Here is a 21,912-nt window from a genome sequence, read left to right as displayed (position 1 = left end):
GCCACCCTATGGAGCAGCCAGGGGGCTTCAGAGAGATAAGCAGCCCCAGAGGGGGATGACATCCTTACCCCCACCCCAGCTTCTCTGTACAGCGAGCGTGGGGACAGCAGGATGGTAGTGCTCTACATAAGCTGCCAAAATCAGAGCGCCTCCTCAGGGAGCTGCAAGCTGTGGGCATCCAATCTCAGCATACCAAAAAAATAAAAATAAAAAGTAATAAGATGGGGGCCCAGGAGAAACGGCGGGGGTGCGGAATGGCTCCATGTGGGAAAGGGTACCCCCTTTCTAGGCACACAGGGAAGAATGCCCTGCAGGGGCATGTGCTCAGTCACACACTTTTCACCCCAACCCTGTCTCTGGGTACTACTTTTTTCTTTTGTAGGGAAGAAACCACTGAATCCACTTCCCTCCCCCACTGTATTTCTCCATGTCTCTCTCTAGCCTTCCCCTGAAGCAAGAACATCTCTAGAGCATCTCCCATATCCCTTTGGAGGGTCCCTGCAGGTTTTATTTTTAGATCCCTTTGAATAGTGATGCTTACTTGGGGCGGGAGGGGGTGTCATTCACCTTCAGGCCTTACATTACTGCAGGGATGTGAACCTGGTGTGACTGATCCACTGCTGCTATGATCAATACTGAGATTTACTCCCAGGGCTAGCCACTGCTCCTGAACCAGAAATTAACCTCCCTGGTGTTCCAGCCACACTCCAGCAGCCCCAGGCAGTTGTAAAGGCAGCTTCCATGGCTCCCGGGCATCCTGCAGCACTTCCCAGCCTGGCTTAGGAGATCATCTGGGAGGGAAAGGTGGCACAGAGGCAGAGGAGCCTTAGTGATGTCCCCAAAAGATGTTACAAATATAATTCAAAGCTACCTTGTACAGAGCATGGTGCCAGGAAGCTCTCCTGGGGCAGGGGACCAGCATGGACAGGGCTGGTGACTTCCCAGGGTGACACACTAGCTGCCATGCCAATCCCCTCCCTGGAGGGAAAAATATTGTTCTTAGTGACTCTTTACAGGGGCTTGGACAAGGCTGTTACAGCAGGTAATTGGTGCCAAGGGCTGCTAATTGCATTCTGCCTGTTACCTAACTCGTGACTCATTCCTCCAAGCAGGCAGCCACCCCCCAGAGGTACAAAAAGGTGGGCTGGGGTGTGCAGGGCAGTGGGAGGGCATTTATGTTTGCCTTGGAGCCCTCTGCCCTGCTTCTCACCCGTGTCCAGAACAAATTAAAGCTGGATTTTGAAAGCCTCAGGGAAGACAAATTGGATAAAGAGAGCCTGGAAGAAGCCTGGAAGCAGGCAAGGCAGTGCCTCCTGCTGCTCAGCTACCTGGGCAGTGCCAACCTGCCTCCAAGCAACCTTCTTTTGCCTCCCTTTCACTCCAGCTGATGGCCCAGGGCGGTGCTGGGGGACGTGTGTCTTTGGGGGCCAGCAAGTGCTAAGCTGGACCACAGCCTGACTGCCCAAAATGGGAGGGCTGGCTTTTTACCACCTTCAGCCTAGGCGGTAGGGCTAGGGCTGGCTCTCAGTGACAGCAAGGGCAGTTGGAATTTTCAAGCCCCGAGTCAGAGTGCCTCATACAGACAGAGTGTTTTCCCTGGATACTCAGGCGCTACTTTTTTTCCTGCAAAGTTGCAAATTCTAATCTCCAAACCCATGACAGGATGGAGGGGAGCTTGTTTTGGGACTTGTCTTCTCATCAGCTCAACAAGAGTCCCACTTTGTTTGCCTGCAGGGCAAGCACCCTCCCAGGGGGCTGGCTGTGCTGGGATGCTGAGGCTGCATCCCCCGAAGTGGGTGTCACTTGGGAGCTTTCATCTGGAGCTATGTGTATGCCAGTTCCCCCTTCCCTGAAAGAAGAGTTGCATGGCTCCAGGGCAGACCTAGGATTTTGCTCTACATTTTAGTGACTGCAAGTTAAAATCTTGGTTTTCTTTCCTCCCCCCTTCACTGTCGTCCTCATAAAAGACACAGGTAACTGGTTTAGAGCCTGAAATAACACCTCACAGGGGACTCGTGAAGATCAGCAAGTTAATCTTTGCTCAGAGTTTCAAAAGTGCATGGCGCTAGCAGTGCCAAATCACAGGGGCAAGGAGGACACAGAGGACTTGACTCTGGTGCAGGTTGCCCATCTTCTCCCATCAATTTCAGAATCAGTGGACCCAGCTCTCTGCCTGACCACGCACCCCACAGTCTCACAGAGCCACAGGTTTCATTGTCTTCTTGCATGCCTCAGGAAGGACCACCTACTGCCACCTCTCCATGGCATGGGTATCCTGGCACCCCTTTCCCACACTGGGTATGATAGTGGCAATATGTCAGGAGTCAGGACCATAGGTGAGCACTGCTGCAGATACCTAAACCCTCCATCTTCCCTCTGCCAGAGTCTGAACCCACTCTTGGCCCCATGTTAAGGTGAGAAACACCTTTCAGGGGCACCATCCCCCCTTCTCCTAGCAGCCTGGCTGGGCTCAGTCTCCCTGTTGTCCCCTAGGAGGATGAGGTAACTAGCTCGTCACTTCACGCTAATCAGGGCATGGAGAGATGTGAACCTCTAGGGACTCAGCTAGACACATCAAGTGAGCTTTTCCCTGACTTTCCTAAAGTAACCTGGCCAACATCAGCACTGGGGAAAGGCAAGGGACTGAATACTAGCGAGCAAGTAGAAAAGAGAGGGGACTTGGTCTGTGGCACACTTAGCCTGTCCTCTACCCACACCTCTTGCTGCCCTACCACAGCAAAGGCAGTGCTCCCTTCCTTCCCCTGAAGGGCTGGCCTCATGGAGAAGAAAAATATCCCCCTGTGCATCAACCATACCTTCCCAGTAACACACAAGCCCAGAGCCTGCCACCCATTCCCATTATGAATGGCATTTAATTCTCCTTTACACGTGGTTTGCCAATAAAAGGCTCCATTAATAATTTACAAGCAATAAAGAGTACAGCTCCTATAAAACAAGGGTTTGTTGCAATCTTAGTGTCACTCCAGCCGCAGCAGGGCATAAGCATATAAGCCATGCTCCCTGTGCCCTGGGGCCAGAGGTGAGGTAGACAGGGGAAGAGGGGACCCAGAGCACACAGTGCCACAGGGCAGGAGAGATGGTGGTGATGGGAGAAGGGCTTGAAATGTATGAGAGAGATGCTCCTACGCAGCCTGATCCCACACATTTCCTCTGCGTTCCCTATCTGTCAATCTGATGACGTACCAGAGACAAGGGCAGCCCAAGGTAATGGGGAGCAGCCCAGGAGGGTGGTTTCCACCGTGACAGCAGAAGACATCTCTCCAATAAAATACAGAAAGCTCAGATGGGGGAGGCAGTACGTGTTACTTCCCAACTCTTGGTTGCCCTCAAGGGGACCAGAAAGGCTACCTTGAGGGCCTTTGCTGCCAGCATCCCCTTGGGGAGGAAGAACACGCTACCTGGAGGGGCTTGGGGAGGCAGGGACCTCCGAGAACAGCTCTTGGGGACAGTAGCTGGCAGTACCCGCTCTGCTACTCCCACAGCTCAGTCATCACCCTCCTCAATCCACAGCGGGCGGGTTTGCTCCTGAAAGATGCATCCGCGAACAACCTTGGGCAGCTCCTCGGCGTGGGTCCAGGCATGGGGCTCCACACGGGCCCAGGAGCACGGCAGAGTGTGGAGAGCCTGCTCCACACCACGGCACACCTTCAGCACCTCGGAGTCCCGCTGGCCCGCCTTCTCCAGCAAGCTCCTGGGGAAAACATAGGGACAAATATTACCCTTGGCACAGAGAGATGGGGTAGCAAAACCGCCCAGGAACTCCCTCACACTAACAAAAAGCCAGTTTTACTGCCTTTATTTCCCTCACAGCAGCCAACCCCAACACACACATCAAGTGCTCTCACCTAATCCTTGTTCTCCCTCTCAACAGAGCCAAGGGTTTCTCTCTCCTCCCATGATACCCTTCATCCATGCCACTCCATCTTTTCTTACCTGAGTCCTCTAACGTTCTTCTCAGTAACCTCGACATGGATAACGATGGGGTATATTTCACTTTTAATTAGATCCCTCACACCCTGAACTCCCAGTTCTAGCAGGCAGTGTTTATTCTGGAAAGGAAATTGAATAGATTTACTGATTTAAATGGAGAAAAAATAACCCCAGCCCCTGACAGTTACATTAAATCAAACCCCATACTGTGTAATATCATTGCTTTTCCAATACTAATTCCATTAAAAGTGAGATTTATGGACACTGCCAAGCGGGAAGGGGAGAATTAAAGAGCGGGGTCACCCACTCCATCACTGCCAACCCAACCCAAGAGCCCACTGGACCCCTCTCTCAGCCACAGCCCATCTTCACATCCCCTTTGTCATTGCTGTCACCCACAGCCTCACATTTCTCTGTCTGCCCTGTTGCCACTTTGGTGAAGATGAGGAATGTGAGAGCAGGCAGGTCACTTCTGCATATGGCATGTCCCACCGCCTCCCTCACGAATCCCCATTTGCCATTTATTTTATCTGAGCTCATCAGAGACTTAGGGAAATGTCCATATCTGTTGCTCCACAGCTCCACAGCACCTGGATCTGAAACACTCTCCAAATTACACAGCCCGCAAGCAAGCAGCTCCTTCTCTATCACCACACTACTCTCCCTCTTCCCCTGTTCTCCTCTTCTCCAGTCTGAATAAGGTCCTCCATCCTGGCTCTCTCTCTGCATTCAAAACAGCTCAGCACCTTCTCCATCGCCTCACGGATCACGCGGATTCGCCAGCTCTCCCTTGGGTCCTGTGGGGCAGCTCTAGACAAAGGGTACTCCTGTGCATGGGTAGCGCTGGGATCTCCTCCTGCCAGCTTCTCTGTGAGCCAAGAGGAGATATGAAAAGGGAAACGTCAGCCCCTTCTCCCTCTTGTACATACTTTCTACCTCTGATCCTGCACGTTTGATGCTGTGCAGGTGCTTACTGAGTCCAGTGTTTATGGATTCTGGAGAGCAAGTCTAATTATACAACATTAAGTGCTGGCATGGATCTCCTGCAGCTTTCTGGCATGGAACAAACAAGATATCACAGCTGAAGACGCTTTGCATGGCAAGAGCAGCACCTTGTGTTGTATCACAGCAGCCTAAGCTGGCTCATGGACATTATCCACTCTCCTCCCCACTGTCACACTGTCCAACCCTCCCTGCAGAGTATGGCAGAAAAATAACCAATCTATTTTGCCAGGTAGTTTTTCTGCAGGGTTTGAGAGTTACATGGCCTCATAGATGGCTCCAGTGAGTGGGGAGGCAAGAGGAGTATGCATGCTGGCATGGAAGAGTGGGAGGAAGATGGGGAGCAAGTTGAACCTCCTTTTGCTGGTGGCAGCCTGAGCCACCTCCCCTGCTCAGAGGCAGGGGGACAGCACCCAGCAGCCAAGCCAGCGCCAGGCAGGAGAGCAGCAGAGAGGCAGAGAACTGCAGGCAGAGCTGGCAGTACAGCAAGCTGCAGTGTGGTCAAAGCAATGACTGCCAGATGCAGTAACTCACAACAGAAGCTGACACAATGCACACCTGGCTTGGGAGCCACAGGCTCTGCAGCCCAGTGTGGCTGAAGCTTTACCTGCAGATTGTGCTGCTCTAGGCAGCTGCCCACACTGCTACAGAAACACAAGCAGAGAATATAATAAGGTTTTTAGGAGCTTCTCATTCCTAAGATAGAAATAAAGTAATATATTTAGGAGAAGGCATGTTTGGAACTGAGTCCAGGACACATTCCAGTTACCCCAAGGCCCAGGCTGGCTGGGCATGCTCTGCTACCTCTGACTGGTGGCACAGGTACTTCCTAAGTAGATGTGGATCCTGCAAAGCCCTGTTTCCTTTGCAGGCAGCAGGCTCCTGTGGAAGATCAGCTGGCTGAGGAGTTCTCAAAGGAAAACACAGGCAGCAAAGAAAACAGATATGGCTTGGGGCTCATAGATTACTTTTCTTCCCATGCAGCAGGCAAAACTGGCACGGGAGGATGGTTTTTGCCCCCAGTGTAAATTCCCATCTGCGGTAAAGGCATCAAAGCAGGTCCCCATGCAATGTGAGGGGGACCCTGCAGAGGGCTCAGCAGGATAGGATACACGGCCAACCCACTCAGTTAAGAAGCCTAGTGGCCAAAATTTTCAGAGCCATGCTTCTTCAGCAAAACAGAAATTTTTCAGTACCTTCATAATCACCCCTCCAAAAAATATACTGACTCATTTTTCAGTCCTGCAGTTGGCAAAGGAAGAACTCTAAACACTGGGAAGGGAGAGCAATGAAGATGTGAGGAGCAAGAAGGAAAGAGGGTGTTGTCCTCTTTGGGCAACATCTTAGCTTCCCACTGTATGGCTAAGAAGTGGCAGGAGGTAAAAAGGGAAAGTACCCTTTGGAAGTAGGAGACTCTTGTTCTTTACCTCATTCAGCCACAGGCTACTAAAACAGCCCTGGATGTGCAAACCACTCATTTCTGCCTACCTGCTGGGCACACATGGAAGTCCAGGCGAGAGGTGGGCAAGTCCAGCAGGTTCCTGATGAGCCGTGGTACAATGCAGTTTGGTGACAGCACCACAGGACGGGGTGCCTTGACCACCACAGGGCGCACCAGGCTGTAAGGCTTCAGGTTCATGTCTGGGTCTGGAAGACAGGAGTGAAGAAGAGAAAGCCAAAGGTGAGACCATACCAGCCTACATATCATCCCATTCTTCCTGTACCACCCCCTCATCTTGAATTATGTAGGCACCTACCAACCATCTCATGTCCCAGGAAAGATCCTATCCTGGTTACAACACTTGCTCATGGGCAGATACCCTGGACATGGACCCCCTGCCCATTTCCTGGGACTCCCTTGAGTTACACACCAGTTTATTCTCCATAAAAAGTTACATGACCCCAAGAATGACAGCAGCAATGGAAAGCCCCAGAAAAACAGGGAAAAGGGGCAGAGACTTCAAATATGCACAGACTTCTCAAAATCCCATTAGCAGAGTTATAAGAGGGATCCTGAGCAGAAAGACTGAGGCATCCCAGACACCAGTGTCCCTTCAGTGCCCACAGGGCACAACTGGGTCTCTAAGAGTGACAGGGTGACAGGGCAGGCACAAGGCTAACAGCTCACCTGAGCAGGGGTCCAGCCACAGCTGCTGAGGGGGCTGTTCTGGGCTCCTCTGTGGTTTGGATTTCACCAAGCGCAGTTGGTCCAAGGCCCGTTTCTTTAGCTGAGAAGAAAGTGAAGAAAATAAGGCTGAGAGCATTGACCTTTTCACACACACACACAAAACTGGCTGCAGAATACCCTCTGCAAAAAGGATGGAGCACCCTTACAAAAAGCATGGGATCAGGTCGGCTGCCCATTAGGTTCAGCCTGAGAAGTGGGGAAGTGGTAGAAAAGCAGCCACAGAGCAGTAACACTGCCTGGGGTATAAGCCCCTGCTTTGCTTTCTAACCCATCTGCCACCTCTGTATGGGTTGCTTAACCAAAAGAGTGGGGCAGGTCGCATGCTGAGGTGGTGAGATGGCTATGAGCACACACATGGCTCTCATCGTCTGCTTCTCTGGCTTACGTTATTTCTGTGGCCTCTCTGCTGCCCAGGCATCTGGCCCTTCTCCTGAATCTTCAAAAGCTGGTGAGCCCTGAAAAGACAGAGAGCATGCACTCAAGCAACTCTAAAGGCCCCAGGGACCATAGCCTGCTGTAATCTGGGCTCCCAAACACTACCACACTGGTCCTCATGCAAGGCTTGGGCATCCCACCCCATTGAGAGGCCAGTCCGCACCCCTCCTGACTGCTAGGGGATGTTCACCACAGATACATGGAGCAGGTAGCCCCTGCCTTCCTCCTCACCCTTGTTACCTGCTGTAGTTGGGCACTGTCCCCTTGTCCAGGTCCCGCATGGTGAAGGGGTCAACGCGTGAGCAGTACCACTCCAGACGCCCTTTGTGCATGGTGTCCGTGACGTGGAGGATCTCCCGACACTTCACACACAGTGCATAAGGGTCTGATGGTTCCAGGAGGGACAGGTTGGTGCGCACGTAGAACGAGTCTCCAGAAACTTTCTTCCCTTCTTCCAGGGCTTCCCGCAGAGGCTGGTATCCTGGAGCACAAAACATGGGTCACTGCAGGTGGTGACACGGGAGACAACCATCACCAATAAGATAGGCCAGTCCCCAGCACAGTTGTGACACTACAGATTGGGCTCGGGGAGGGGTGCAGAGGAGGCAAACAGACAGAAGGTCTGTACCTCTGTCCTGTAACTCAGAGGATACACAAGTCACACCAGACAGGGAAAGCTACTGGAGCTACGGCCAACCCGTGTCAGACATGGTGGTCTAGGATCAAACCAGAGAGGAGAGAGAATAACTGAGATTTATCTCCAGGGCTGGGTGGAGGGTCTAGAAGGGGAGGCAGAGAGCTCAGGCCCAAAGGAGACCCAGCTGCTAGCACCTTACCTTCCAGGTCCAGCTGAAAGATGAGACTAGAGGGCTCATCCCAGTGCAGCAGGCTCAGGTAGGCAACCTCCCGGGTGCAGTTCTCCAGGGAAAGCACCTCTTCCTTCAGTGATGGCACCCTTAGCTAGCAAGGATCCAATGCTGTTAGACCTACGATCTGGAAGAGCAGGCTTCCCCACCCATCAGGGTTACACAAGAAATGTTACAGAGTGAGACCGGCCTGGGAAAAACTATACCTGAGGACAGGGCATCCTCAGTCTGCTTCTGGCTCCCTCCTCTGCCTCTGAAATACCTGCTGTCGGCCACTATCCAGTCTGGATGCTGGACTGCCATGAATGGAAATGCATGTGCATGAATGTGTGTGGGAGCAGGAGCACTGGTTTCTTATCAGTTACAGGTAGGATATTAATTCAAGCAGTGTAGCTATATTTCAAGTGGTGTCATTCTTAGCAAAACAAATGCCCTTCCTTTCCTCCAGGAGCTTTCTTCAGAGCAATTATTCTCTGTAGCTCAGGAGGGTCACAAAGGTCTGAGAAATCTTGCTCCAAAATTGATTGCTTTGCAATGGGCACATGCAGGATGCGAACTGCTCTGAAAACCTAGAAGGTGACAGACAGCTCCAGGGACATACACATCTTAATCGTGTGACTCCTTTTTGTTTCTCCCCACCCACAGCTCAAGGAAGTGTTTCAGAAGGTCTCAGCATTTTTATATGCACAGGTACACCTGAGTGCCATGAGACCTGGATGGGTGTTTGTGCTGTATAAAGCTCTAGGCAGGGAATGGTCAGGAAACAAGAGAAATGGAGGTGGACTTAAAGTTGGGTAAAGGTCAACTTGCACTGGGGATCACCTCCCACTCCTCACAACATCCCAGGTGCCTTGCAAACCCACAACATGAGCCCTTCCCAGACTCACCTCAATAAGCCGGCACCCTTCCCTGAGTCCTGCATCCTCGACCCGTGAGCCTGGCTTGACCCACTGGACATAAATCCCTGTTCTGTTCCCTCCAAGGATGGAGATGTCTGATCCAAGCCTCTTCTCCTGGGGTGAAAGGTTGCTGGGGTGACCCACATTAGTGAGCTGTACCACCAGTGACCTGGCAAGGAGAAATGCCAAGTCTGGCAACTGAAGTTTACTGTCTTTTCTCAGAACCAGTCCCCCATGCCTTGTGTCCAGCTACAGAGTATTTTCTCCAGTGCAAAGCTCGTGATTCACAGTGTGCCCATCACCAGGGCACACAGAGCTTACAAACCCCCACAGCCCTTTCCATCCCACCAGCCCCAACACTGAACCCAAGCTGGGCCCCCATGGTCCTTTCCCCACCTAGACACATGCATGTCCAGCCCCGGGCAACATCCCCACCCCTGCCATAACAAATGGGACAGCACAAGAAATTGAAGTCCTGCTAGGAAGCAAGGACTGTAGGATCTTCATTTCTCTCCTTTCCCACTAGTGAGAAAGAGCCCACAAGGGGAGAGGCAGAAAGGAAGGGTCTCCCAGGCGTGGTCTCCTGACACCACAAAAATATCCCCTCAAGCAGCTGGCACAGAGTGCCTAGGTTAGAGAGCAGCAGTCACCTCCTGGCGACCTCCTGGCGGCTGGGAAGCGTGGACAAGCAGATCTCAGACTTCACCCTGGTGTAGGTGCTGCTGGAAGAAGAGGAGGAGGCCCCAAGCAAGGTGCTAGCAAAACCGCTGCCTAGGAAAGAGCAAAAGGGAGAGAGGGAGCACATCACCTCTGCTAACATTGCAGGGAACTCATGTTCTCAGTGTGGCAAGGGTCTGTCACCACCTCCTGGCTGTTTTCTAGCATCTAGCATCTAGCATCCATCTAGCATGGAAAACTGAGGCTGCAGGGAGGCTTTGAACAGTCACCCTCATGGGAAGGGTTTTCCAACAAGCAAGTCTTCATTCCCTTCATCAACATTTTGGTCAGAAGGCAGCAGCAGCCAGGGACACCTGGATGGGCCCAGAGATCAGCCACCAGTGCCCACCACAGGACCTGCCAGCATCAGGAGCTTTACTCCAGGAGATTTACAACCCATCACCCACGTAGTAGCAGACAAAGGGAATATCCAGTAACAACCCAGGACAAGGGCATTTCCCTCTCCTGTTACCTACTCCCCCCAAATCCACACCATCAACACAGCTTTCCATGAATTAAACAGAGCTGATGCTGCAGAGCTGCTTGCTCTGCAGAGGAAAAGCCAGCTTTTCCAGCTGCTGTGCCTGACAAGGCATGGGGGGGCTGTGTGGGTCCAGAGCACCCTGCTACAAATGCAGAGCCCTCACACTGAGCTGCACAAAGGTGTGAGGGAGGGTCAGTTGCCCAACCTCTCTCCCCACAGCCACTACTTCTTTTTAGCTAAGCCCTTTGGGGAAAGCCCCTACCCTTGTACCTGTTGCATCTTCGATGCTGCTAAACGAGCCACAGGACAAGCTACAAAGGAAACACAAAATGAATCTGTAAGGCAGCAGCTTTTCCAAAGCCTGTTCGCATTCTGTTCTCAATCCCACCTCCACAGACTTCCTTGCCACCTGCAAGCACCCCAGCAGCCAGCACACAGCTCCTAGCCAGCCTTCCCACGCTCAGTTCCCACTCCAGGTTCTCTCCTAACCCTGCCAGGCAGCTCTCTCTGGCCCCACAAACCCCACAGAGGACACACCGGCTCAAGTAGCTCCCACCAATCACCTTTTGTAGGGCATGCACCTATCTTCCCGCTGCCGACGGAGGATGGAGCCAATGCAAGGAGGGAAGGGGAAGGTGGAAAGGCGGTTGATATCCTTCTCACTCTCAGGAGTCACGTCCTTGGGCAGAGTGAAAGAGAGATGCTTGCTAACATCAACCCAGCACCAACTCTCCCTTCCCATCAGGCCAGGTCACAAACAGTTCCTTGGGTACCACATCCATCTTTAGGGATAACCTACATCCTTCCAAACTCCCAGGGGCACCTTGTTTTCCCAAGCAGTTAGCTCAGATAGAGATTCCATTGTCCCCATCGTCCATTCCTGCATCCCCATGTTTTTGCAACGTACAAGCTGTGGGAGCAGTAGCAGGTGAAGGGAATATTTCACTTCTAGCCACTGCACACCCAGAGGTGTGAGTAACCTGTGGGACTGCCCATTTTAGAGTGCTCTAGGATGACAGTTCACGGAGTCAAAGAAAAGAACCTGACTCTCTTAAAAACAATGTGATGCTGCTACAGGATGCAAAAGAGCTTGGATTTCTCTCCCAGCATGCGTAGATTAAACAGTATTTTGGGGAGGATAATATATTACATAAGGTTGTTGATTTCTAGGGTGTCATACAGGATGAAGAGAGTTTTCCTTCCCCCTCTTCCCCACTCAGTTGAGTGCTGCACACTTGGTAGCAGCATAGGCCAGTTTGTCAGACCGAGAGAGCAAAGCTTTGCATCCTAGATCTGTTCACACCTTACACACCATCCCACGCCCAGTCTTCCACCAAGTCACAGCCCCATGATGAACACACTCCAATGCCTCTGTGCCCTTCCTGAGCAGTGTGGGTCTCTGCTGCCTTCATGCTGAGGGTCAGCCTCTCATGGCCAAGCACTCACCATGCTCTGAACGGCTGAATCCCCTGAGAATGGGGTAGCAGAAGTCCCCAGAGTATCCATGAATCCAGTCGTAGGGTTGTCTATGAGACTCCAGGTGCTGCTGAGGTTGGAGCAGAGGGAGTAGGAAGAGCTGCACATCTGGGAGAGAAGGGACTCGATCATCCCATTATACCCCAGAAATGAGTCCTGACCCCTCTGCCTTCTCTGTTCCCTCTTCTTTCTAGCCACCCTCACCTTGCCCAGGATGCGGCTGCCTTGGCACCGCTGCAGCTGTGCCTCCAGCGTGCTGTTCAGCCCTTCTGCCTGGCTTAGCTTGCTTAGGAGCTCATCCCGCTCCTCCTCCAGGGCCCGCACGCGCTTGCGGTACTGGTCCTTCTCAATAAGGCTCTGGGAATGTTGTAGCTGTACCCCATCACGGCTCTGGATTGCCTGCAAGGAGCCAGACAGAGTGAGAAAAGGCAGAGAACTGCCACCCTACCTCCCACCCTGGAATGGATGGACAAGATCCACTGGAGAAGGAAAGGGTACCCAGAGCAGAGACAAATGCCCTGCTGGGAGGTGGAAAGCAATTTACCTGGTCCCGCTCTTTTTCGATCTCCTCCAGCTGCAGTAGCACTGTGTTCATACGATGCTTGTAGAGATCACAGTCCTTCTGCAGCGTCCGGTATTTCAGCTGCAGATCTTCCACCTCCTGGAGGTACTGGCAACAGCAAGCAGCAAGCGTTAGTTCTCCTGAAAGTGACTGTTGTGGCTTCACAGCCCCTTCCCTCCCTCTCTTCCTGCTAGGCCCTGCTAGGTGTGCAGGGATGGGGAATGGTGATGGGGCAGTGACGGATGCTCTACCTTATCCCTCAGCTCTTCAGCCCACTGCAGCTCATTCTGCAGGGAGTTGAGTTTCTGACAGAGATCCTGCCGGTCGTCTTGGGCTTCCTTCCAGTCATGTTCCAGGATGTCCAGCAGGATCTGCTCAGAGCCTGGCACTGGACCCTCACCAGGTGTCTAGAAAGTGAGAAGGTACTGTCACTGCACCACAAGCACCAAGGGAGTACCAGACCAGGGCAATGACTGGCAAATTGGCACAACCGCCACCATCACTCCTGCATTGATCTACTGTGCAATCGAAGGCACTAAGTCACACTTGTGAGCACATCCAAGAGTTACAGGGCTGGAAACAAGGACCCACCACTACCCGGACCCAGAAGCTATGGCAGCCACCACAGCCAAGAGATATGGTCAGAGGACAGGGTTAGTGCCTGTTAAAGCCCAGTGCCTATGTAACCACTGCAGGGGGTGGCCCAGGAAAGGAGGTGACTTAGAGCCTGCCCTGCCCTGCCAGGTACCTGCAACATGCCCTGCAGCTCCTGCAGCGATGCCGTGAGCCGCTGGTTCTCAGCCCACAGCTCAGACACAGTGTCGGGGTGGCCCCGCTCCTCCGCCTCCCGCTGGGGCGGCGCAGATGCCTGTTTCCGCAGCAGGCTGCACTCCTCCTCTAGGCTGGAGACTTTGCATTTCAGCTGGTCCACCTGTAACCCAGGGAAGAAACGTAGTCTGACACACACAGCCCTGCACCTCTGCCTTAGCGGGAGAGTGCAGCAGGGAAGGTGCTGGGCAGAAAACAGGCCTAGAGGTGAGCAAAGCAAAGGCTGGGCAACCATGCCAAGGAGTATCCTAGTGCTGGGCCAGGGTTAGCTGCACAGTTGTACAAAAAAGCTTTTCCCTCGGGGAAAGGAGAACGATGTACTTGCATAAGCACATTCAGTTTCAGGATCCTCTCTTGGTGCAACAACTTTCTTGCTACCCTGAGGCATCCTCAGTGCATCCAGCCTTGACCATGGGTGGACATGGGACCTCTGATGCACTGCCAGGGCCTGCAGCCGTGACTGTCTCAAAGGCTCCTAGAGCAGCTGAGAAACAAATTCATTGAAGAAAAATCCACTGGAGGCTATTCAGTGTGGGGAGGCCACCTCTGGTCTAGGAATTATTTGAGGTTCAAACTGCCAGAGGCTGCAGGGTACCACAGGGGCATCATCACACCCTGGCCTGCTTTCACACTCCTCCACCAACACGTCACTGGAGACAGCAGAGGTCAGCTACTGTTAGGAGTAAGAGAGGTCCTCACAGACCTCTAACAACTGATTAGATTGATCAAGGAACAGAAGTTTTACAGCTAAGTAAGGCTTTGAGAGGAAATGGGGCAAAGCCACCAAGAAGCACTGCCAAAATTGCCAAGGAGGGATTCAGGAACTGAATTACTTCTGTAAATCTGCCCAAAAGACCTAGAATGACTTTTGGGAACCAGTCATTTCTGAACATTTCAAGAGGGGAGGGCAGGCTGAGACCCTGCTTCCAGGAGGATTTCTTCAGCCCAAGTTACCTACAAGTGATTCACCTCCCTTCTCCACAGAGGCCCCGGAGAGCTGGCATTGGCAGGAATACCAGATAAAAGGTAAGGGAGGATCCCAGCACTGGCAGAGAAGAATGAGGAATGAAAGGTAAGTCACAAAGTTGTGGGAGAGGTCCAGGCCCAGACTGGTAGGGGGAATGCCAGGAGGCAGCAGAGCACTTAAAAACGTTGGCTATTAATAGGTTCAGGGTAGGGCTGTCCTTGCCCAGGCAGGAAATGGGCGCATGTTTGCTGGAGGTGAGAGCTTGGCAGCTGGAGTGCAGTGTCACGAATTCCTTCAGCTATGCAGGGCATGAGTCTTACAAACGTCATGACAGAGATGAGGAGGCGGTGGGGAGTGGCAGGGGGGACGGAGTCTGAGCCAAAACGTTCCTAAGATCAGCAGGGTGAGCTGGGCAGCTCCAGACAGCACACAGGCACCCAGCACGGCTGCCTGCCATCATCCTCACTAGACAAAGGAAAACACAAGCCCTTTCCCAGGGAAAAGGTAAATACAAGCACACAGCTTGACAGAATCAGCAGCCTGCCTGGTCTGCATGGCGCAACAAGTGCAGGCAGGAACAGACAGGGCATCTTGTAGTACCAGTGGCCAGGCTGAAAGCTGAGAGATGCCAGGGAAGGCATCACCCCTACTTCTGGCTCCTCTAGGTGATGTACCTCCAGCTGTGGTAGGAGCTGGTGATGTATCTCCAGCTGCCCCCGGGCAGTGGTGAGTCTCCTGCACTGTGCCCATGACTCGGCCTCTCTGCAGGGCACATTCCCATCAAGAGCAGGGGCATGAGCCCCAACACATATTCCTGCCTGCCATCAGCTCCTTCACGCTCACAAGCCACCACATGGGAACATCCGTGTGCATCCTTCTTGGCTGACAGAGCCCCACCACCTCCCACTGCCAAGCCTTGTGCTCCTCAGGATCATACCACCAGCTGCAGGTCCCTGCTTCGCAGCACAGCCATGTTCTTCTCCTCGCAGAGCTGAGCATAGCGCATGGCCATCATGTAGTTCTCATCCTTCAGCCTCAGCAGCTCCACACTGTTGGAGTCCCATTCTTCTCTCAGCCGCTGGCAACGCTCCTGCACCTTCAGGAGCTCCTTCAGCTGCTGCTCCAGCCGGGCTTGCTCTTGCTCCAAAGCCTGGTTCTTCACCTGGAGCTGGTGTTCCTTCAGCAGGTGCTCTTTCCGTTGAGCCCTCACCTTCTTCACCTCCATCATCAGGAACTGAGTTAGACCCTCAGGGCCTTCCTCATCTGGGGGGAGACAAAGGAGAATCTGTTCCTGGTTGCTGAAACAGGGGTAACCCCAAAAAACAGATTTGCCCAACACTGTTTTCCACCAAGAGGTGCCAAAGCTCTCCTGTGTGTTTGCAGCCATTGTTGTCCCAGGCTTACAGCACCACAGTCCATCACACCTGTACATGTGGCTCCCTCCCTGCCAGTTGCAGAGCACAGAGCTGTCAGGGTTCCTCACGCACCGGTAGCATGAACCTGTTTTTTATGCAGGCACACACACAGATTTCTGGCCCTGCCCATGCAAGCAGTAGCTGAAGGGAGAACGGAACACCAGCCCCTACCCAGGATCATGGAGCAGCGCTGGGCTGGTTCCCTCCCTGTTAGCCGAGTGTAGTGCTCTGGGTAGTAAAACTCCAGGGATTCCAGGAAGGCTTCATAGCCTCGCTTTCCACGGCGCCGAAGGATGTCCATCAGGTAACCTGGAAGAAGGGAAAGAGTTAAGATGAATTCCGTGCAAAACAGAAAGAAAACACCATAGCCCAGCTTCATGATATGAAAGTAGCATCTCTACCAGTCCTGCTTCCATCCACAAAAATGGAAATGGCTAGAGGAGGGAATGGGATGAGAGCACTACCCTCATGTGTGTGCATGCAGGGGGATGGTCATAGAGGATGAGAGGGAGGTCTGGGTGCAGAGCACTTCAGAGAACAACAAAGCTAAAGTAGCAGTGCAGTGGGAGGGAGCAGAAAGCCACCACCACATGCTGGGTAGCCTTCATTGTGCATCAAAAACAGGTTATTCCCCATAAACCAGGCCCATCTAAGTGCAAGTTTGTGTCTTCTCCCACCTGTCTGGTTGCTCTTGCAAGGGAATCGGCAGGAGTTCAGCACCTCCTCCTCATCCTGCTCATCTATCACGCGGCACTGGCGCAGGTATGGGGTGAGCTTCGCTGGGTTCAGGGAGCGGGTCAGCTGGTGTCGTGCACTCTCGATCTTCTCCCAGATGGAGTCTTCTTCCTCCTCCTGCTCGGAGAGGCTGCAGGCTTGGAGAGGGGCATTCTCCACGGCTGGAAGGATTAAAAGGAAAGGATAAAATTAAAAGAAATTGTGGAGGAGCGCAGAAGGTGCGAGTAGGCATGGGAAAACATGGGTCGAGGTACAATTCTGCAAATGATCTGTTAGTCTTGCAAATGATACCCATTGGAAGACGTTTCACATACAGTGCGGGTCAGCAGGATCTTGAGTGTCCACCTAGGGCCTTAGATATGCAGAAGGCAAGTGATGCCTTAAGGGAGTTAGGAGCACATACATCTTTCCTTTTTCCCCATCCCTGAAAATGGGAAACTCTCAGGATCAAGAGTTTTCACAGCCTGGAACATGCTTTCTCACAGTGGGGCTGGAGAGGCTCCAGCAAATGAATCCCATGGGATTCATTTGCCCTGTGCATGCCCCAAGTATCAGTGACCAAACTGAAGTTCCCGAGGGCACCATTCCAAAGAGCAGTTTGGCTACAAGTACTGAAATCATGGGGGAATCACACAAGCCTGTCTTTCACATATCTTCCACATAGCAGTACGGAGTCCTGAAAATACATAGCAACAAGGTAACCACTCTGCCAACCAAATAAAACCAGAGGGGCCCTCAAGTCAGTGGGCTGAAACCCCTTAGAGCTGTGATGAACCTGCTCCATTAAGTCCTACAAGCAGTGATGGAGCAGGTATGTATGTGCAAGGAGCTCTCTCCCCAGCTGTGGATCAACGCAACCATCAACTATAGATCATAGATCAACTATCTATTTTCACTTGAGAAATAAAATCTGCTCCACAGGCCAGCACAAATCCTTTTAGCTGGCAAGACAAAGCACAGCAAAGATCTCCTGAGACTTAGAAGCCATCACTCCTCCAAAGCATGCCCGGTCACCTGCAACTCTGGTGCTGGCATCAAATCCAGCTTTTGTACTCTGGGCACACAAACATCGCCAGGGGCGGTGTAGAGGTTCATGTTGCATGGGGGAAGGAAATGTCCTCATCTTTTCCCTTTTCTTTGTGTTTTGGGGTTGTGTTTTTATCTTTTCTTGTGGTGAGAGTATCATGCTATTTCAGACAGACAAGTAGCACAGCAAGGAGGATGGCTCAAAGAACTGTGCAGAAGTTAATCCTCCAAATACAAACAAAGAAGGCTTGGGGTCTGGTGGATGAAGAAGATCAGGAAAAGAGAGTTGTTGATTACACAAAAAATACTCAAGTGTCTCATTTCCAGCACCTAAGAGCTTAGGAGCCTAAATACAGATAAAGTTCTGGATTGTTCAAGGTTGAATAAAAACAGCGCTTCTTGCAGAAACAACTCTCATTTGAGACAGGGTCGCTTGCAGCATAGACACAAGTATGCAGGAGGAGGACGCAACAGCACGTCATAGATTGTCAAAACAGTTGCGCTGTTTCAAACTCCGCTTCTTGGCTACGGATTTATGCCTTTAAATCAAAGTGTTTCTCCAAGAAACTGCAAGCAGCGACCAGCTTCTCGGCAGGCAGGCTTGGCGGACAGGGAGAGGCGGGAGGGTGGCGGGGGTGGGGGCGGGCATAAGATTCTCGGAGCCAGTACCCTCGCTCGTTCCCGGGGTACCCCGCTTCCCGCCCGCAGTACTCCCTCCCGCGGCGGGGCGGGCGGAGGGAAACAGCGCTTCCCTTTCGCCAGTCCGAAGGCGCTGCTCGAGAAATGCCGAGCCGGAGGCCATTCCTGAGGACGTGGCCGAGGAAGAGGAAAAGTGGCGCAAACATTCCCCCGACCACCACCGCCACCCCGCCCCCCACCCCCAGACCCCATCCCGAGCCGGTGCGAGACCCACGCCCTGGGGCGATGCCGCCGCCGGCTCCGCAGGAGAGGGGGCACAGTGTGGCTCCGCCGCCTCCGGGACCCCGCTCCCGGGCAAGGTTGCGCCCCTTACCTGCCATTCCCGCCGCCGGGAGGGCTGCTCCGCGCTCCGCTCCCCGCTCCGCACCGCTCCGCCGCCTCGCCGCCCGGCAGGTGTGTCTGAAGCGCTCTCCCCACCCCGCCGCACTTTCCCACCCTCTTTCCCTCCCTCCCTGCCACCCTCCCTCTTCCAGCCGGCTGGGAGGTGAACCGGCAACCCCCGGGCTATGGACAGCTACCTCTACCCACCTCCGGGGGTCGCGGGGGCACTCACCGGCGGGGCGGGGGCGGGTCCCCGTCGGCCACTCCCGGTTTCTGAGAGCCTTCGGCCGCTCCTCACCTGGGCGCGCCGGTGGAGGGTTTTTCTCTACGTGTGTCCCGTCCTTCTAACCCCTCCTTGGTCCCCAGCCCGGGATGGAGCTGCTCCCCGGAAGGATGTGGCTCGCCAGCCACTTCTCTTCCGAAACTCACCCGGCCTCACCTCCCGACAGACTGGCGGGGGAAGGGGGTGACCAGCTTGGCCGAGGCTCTGTCCGGCCAGGATGGGGGGCTCTCTGGGCAAGGCGCAGCCCCTTCCTCCATCTACCCCCCACCACCCCCAGCTCTACCTGCAGAGAAGAAGTTTGTAAGGAGAGGCTTTTTTTGCTTCAAGGGCTCCAGAAACTGTAGCCAGGTCACCCCGGGTGTAGGGCTGGCTCTGGGTGAAGGGGGGATCCAAGCAAGGGGAAAAACTGAGGGTGGTGGAAAGAAGCCTGATCCAGGGCAAGAAAAGGTCCCACAGGCTAGATTTTGGTTCCAGTCCTCAGCTGTGTCCGTGGGTGGAACTGGGCGTGGAGGCACCCTGGGGCAGCATGAGGGAGAGGTACTCCAGGGCATGCAGGGGCTTGTAACCCTCAGCCTGACCCAGCACTGAGTTCCCCAGGCCAGGGGTGGATACAGGAAAGCCTTCCTCTGGCCCAAGTGGCCACAGCAATTCCAGGAGCAGACCTGTGTGTCCACACAGCATCCCAAAGAGTTTGCACAGAGTAACCTCCACACCTGCTGTGTAAGCAGTTGCTCATATCTGTGCATACCACTGGGACAGAGGGCTCTGGAGAGATGGAATTGGACACCATGGGCCGGTCCCAACATCATATGCCTCTCCCTTCGAGGCTAAGGTGGTTTTAATTTTCTCTAGCAACCGTGTCTCACTCTCATGTTATCACTCTCAGCTGTGTCAGACCTCAGTGGCCAGGACAGACAGTGTAGGCTCTATGGAAGAAATTCACGACACAATATCAAGCTCATAAGAAGTGGGAATTCCCCAATTTTCCCCAGCCTTTGGGTCAGCCCACAGAGTAGCCCAGAGTACTGCTGAGCCCTATATTGCTCCTGCCCCTGCCAACAAACTCCTGAAAGGGAGGTGCCCTCATCACCCCAACACTGCAGCTTCTAGGCCCCACCTTGGTATGGAAATCTTCCCTCCTTCAGGTAAGTGAAGAAATGAAAGTTAGGGGAGTCTGGAACAATCCTGAGGTATGAACTGGGCCCCCTTCCCTAAAGGATTCCTGCTGCACCCAAGTTGAACCTCTTTATTTATTTCTCCTCCAGGGCCAGTGGCAGATGCATCCCCTCAGATCCCCACAGGCCTCCTGCACCAGCTTCAGTAAGGTGATTTGAGGGAAGAGAGGCTTTGGCAAGACCCGTTCCCAGTGCTGTTTTCCAAGAACAAGCACAACCACCACACGGGAACTGAGAGTGTACCTGTGCGATGCACGGAGCACGAGGCCTTTTTGTTGCAAAATACACACAGGTATTGAGCAAACACCGGGCACACGTGCACACGTGGGGCTTTCAGCAAACTGCTCTTGAATGGCACCCATCCCAACAAGCACTGGTTGACACCTCGAGCACATGAATTTTTTGTTGACTCACCACCCCCTGCAAGGGGCCCCAACAGCCCCTTCCCCTCCCTCGTAAGCTCAGCACTGCACAGCTTGTGCCCAAAAAGCACATGCTGACTCAGGACCACTAGCAGCAGGGCACAGCTCCTGTCTCCAGCCCTTACCTCCAGCCAGAAACATCCAGCTGAGAGATCAAAAGCAAGTACAAGCAAGGCTGCCTGTTGGGAACCTGCTCTGACTCAGGCCGTGTCAATTTTTGCCTGCTAGTTATTCTCTCGCAAACAACCCGTGGTCTCTCTCTCTTCCTCTCTAGTGAAAAGATTTCCTGAACAGGGTATTATGTGGTGATAGAAGATAAGATCTTCACAATCCTGATAAAAGTCCCAAAGCAAGAGTTGGCTTCTCTCATTCATACAGAGAGAGACAAACTCAAGGCTGACGAAAAAGAAATCCTCTTCCTCCACCCACTCTGACCCCACAGGCAGTGGCTGCCATGCTTTATGACTCAGAGCACTCAGACATCAGACAGAGTAGGTCCCACATCAAGAACTGCTGAAGAAATATCTTCACCCTAGTTTGCCCACAGAAGAGTCTTCGATATCCAAGTCCAGGAAAAAGTAGATAATTCAATAATTGAATGGCACCTCAATAAGGACAAGTCCTTAGACTGACTAAATGACTAATGTCCTATATTTTCTTACAAGCTCCACGAGCTGTTCTCCTTCATGGAGAGTCTCTGAGCTCAGCAGGTAACCTAGGAGCCAGCAGACCACCCCTGAAGGCTTTGAGCTGGGTAGCTGATCCCAACAGATCAGACAGACAGTTCCTGAGAGGAAGAATCTATTCCGTGCCTGCTTTTTGGCCAGGGTGCGGAGGCACAGAGATGCAAAGCTCACCTTTGTAGGGAAGCTGCAGTTGTACAAGACAACCCCAATTTGTTGGAGATACACAGTCCCAATCAGACTGTACACGCTCACAGCCAGGTATCACATTTCCAAAATAGCTTTACCAGTAGCAGTTACTTTTGTGCTGGCACACTTGAGTTCATACTAGGAATGCCACTGGTGTGTTTGAGTGTGTTTTTTGTTGTTGGGTTGTTGGTTGGGTTTGTTGCTTTTTTTCAAGTCCTATCCAAAATAGCTGTATTGGTAAAACTTTCCAAGCCACATCAGCTCACACAGGAGACCTACAACAAGCTAGCAAATGGTGAGCTCCATGTCCTTTCCACCACCAGAGGAAGTGCTTAGCACAAGTGGCCCACAGAGTGTGACAGGCTGCTGGGTTTTCTGCAGGACCTTGGAGTATGGGGCTGACCGATGGCACTAAGAGGTCAGTGGGATCCCTCCAAGGTGAGCAAGCCAGTTCTGCGCAGAGCGGGGCTGGGTATGCTACAGTACTGCATTGTTTGCCCCCTCCTGGAAACAGCTTTAGGAAGGGCGGGGAAGGAATTCAATAAATTCCTGATTGTGTGGCTAAAATGCCATCAGTATAAAGCTCAAG

At 53.0% G+C, this 21,912-nt stretch overlaps 1 protein-coding gene across 1 annotated transcript; it reads right to left on the bottom strand.

Annotated features, from left to right (window-relative positions):
* Positions 1–2,873: 2,873 nt before the first annotated feature.
* Positions 2,874–18,622, bottom strand: CARD10 (caspase recruitment domain family member 10). The gene is made up of 21 exons (XM_050324116.1): positions 18,564–18,622; positions 16,468–16,686; positions 15,962–16,099; positions 15,313–15,638; positions 13,329–13,511; positions 12,832–12,987; positions 12,563–12,688; positions 12,223–12,417; positions 11,989–12,126; positions 11,106–11,221; positions 10,813–10,853; positions 9,992–10,112; positions 9,330–9,510; positions 8,413–8,536; positions 7,817–8,057; positions 7,527–7,596; positions 7,082–7,181; positions 6,442–6,600; positions 4,698–4,819; positions 3,955–4,070; positions 2,874–3,712 (listed from the first exon to the last, which is right to left on the bottom strand). Exons 1-21 carry the CDS (start codon positions 18,568–18,570, stop codon positions 3,505–3,507), a joined length of 3,087 nt encoding a protein of 1,028 aa, XP_050180073.1. The 5' UTR covers positions 18,571–18,622; the 3' UTR covers positions 2,874–3,504.
* Between the last annotated feature and the right edge of the window lie 3,290 nt (positions 18,623–21,912).

The sequence above is a fragment of the Myiozetetes cayanensis genome, unplaced genomic scaffold (genome assembly GCF_022539395.1).
Source record: "Myiozetetes cayanensis isolate MyiCay16 unplaced genomic scaffold, myiCay2020 scf3, whole genome shotgun sequence".
Lineage (NCBI taxonomy): Eukaryota > Metazoa > Chordata > Aves > Passeriformes > Tyrannidae > Myiozetetes > Myiozetetes cayanensis.
Note: the sequence above shows the minus strand (reverse complement) of the source record. Positions and strands in the feature narration are given on the sequence as shown.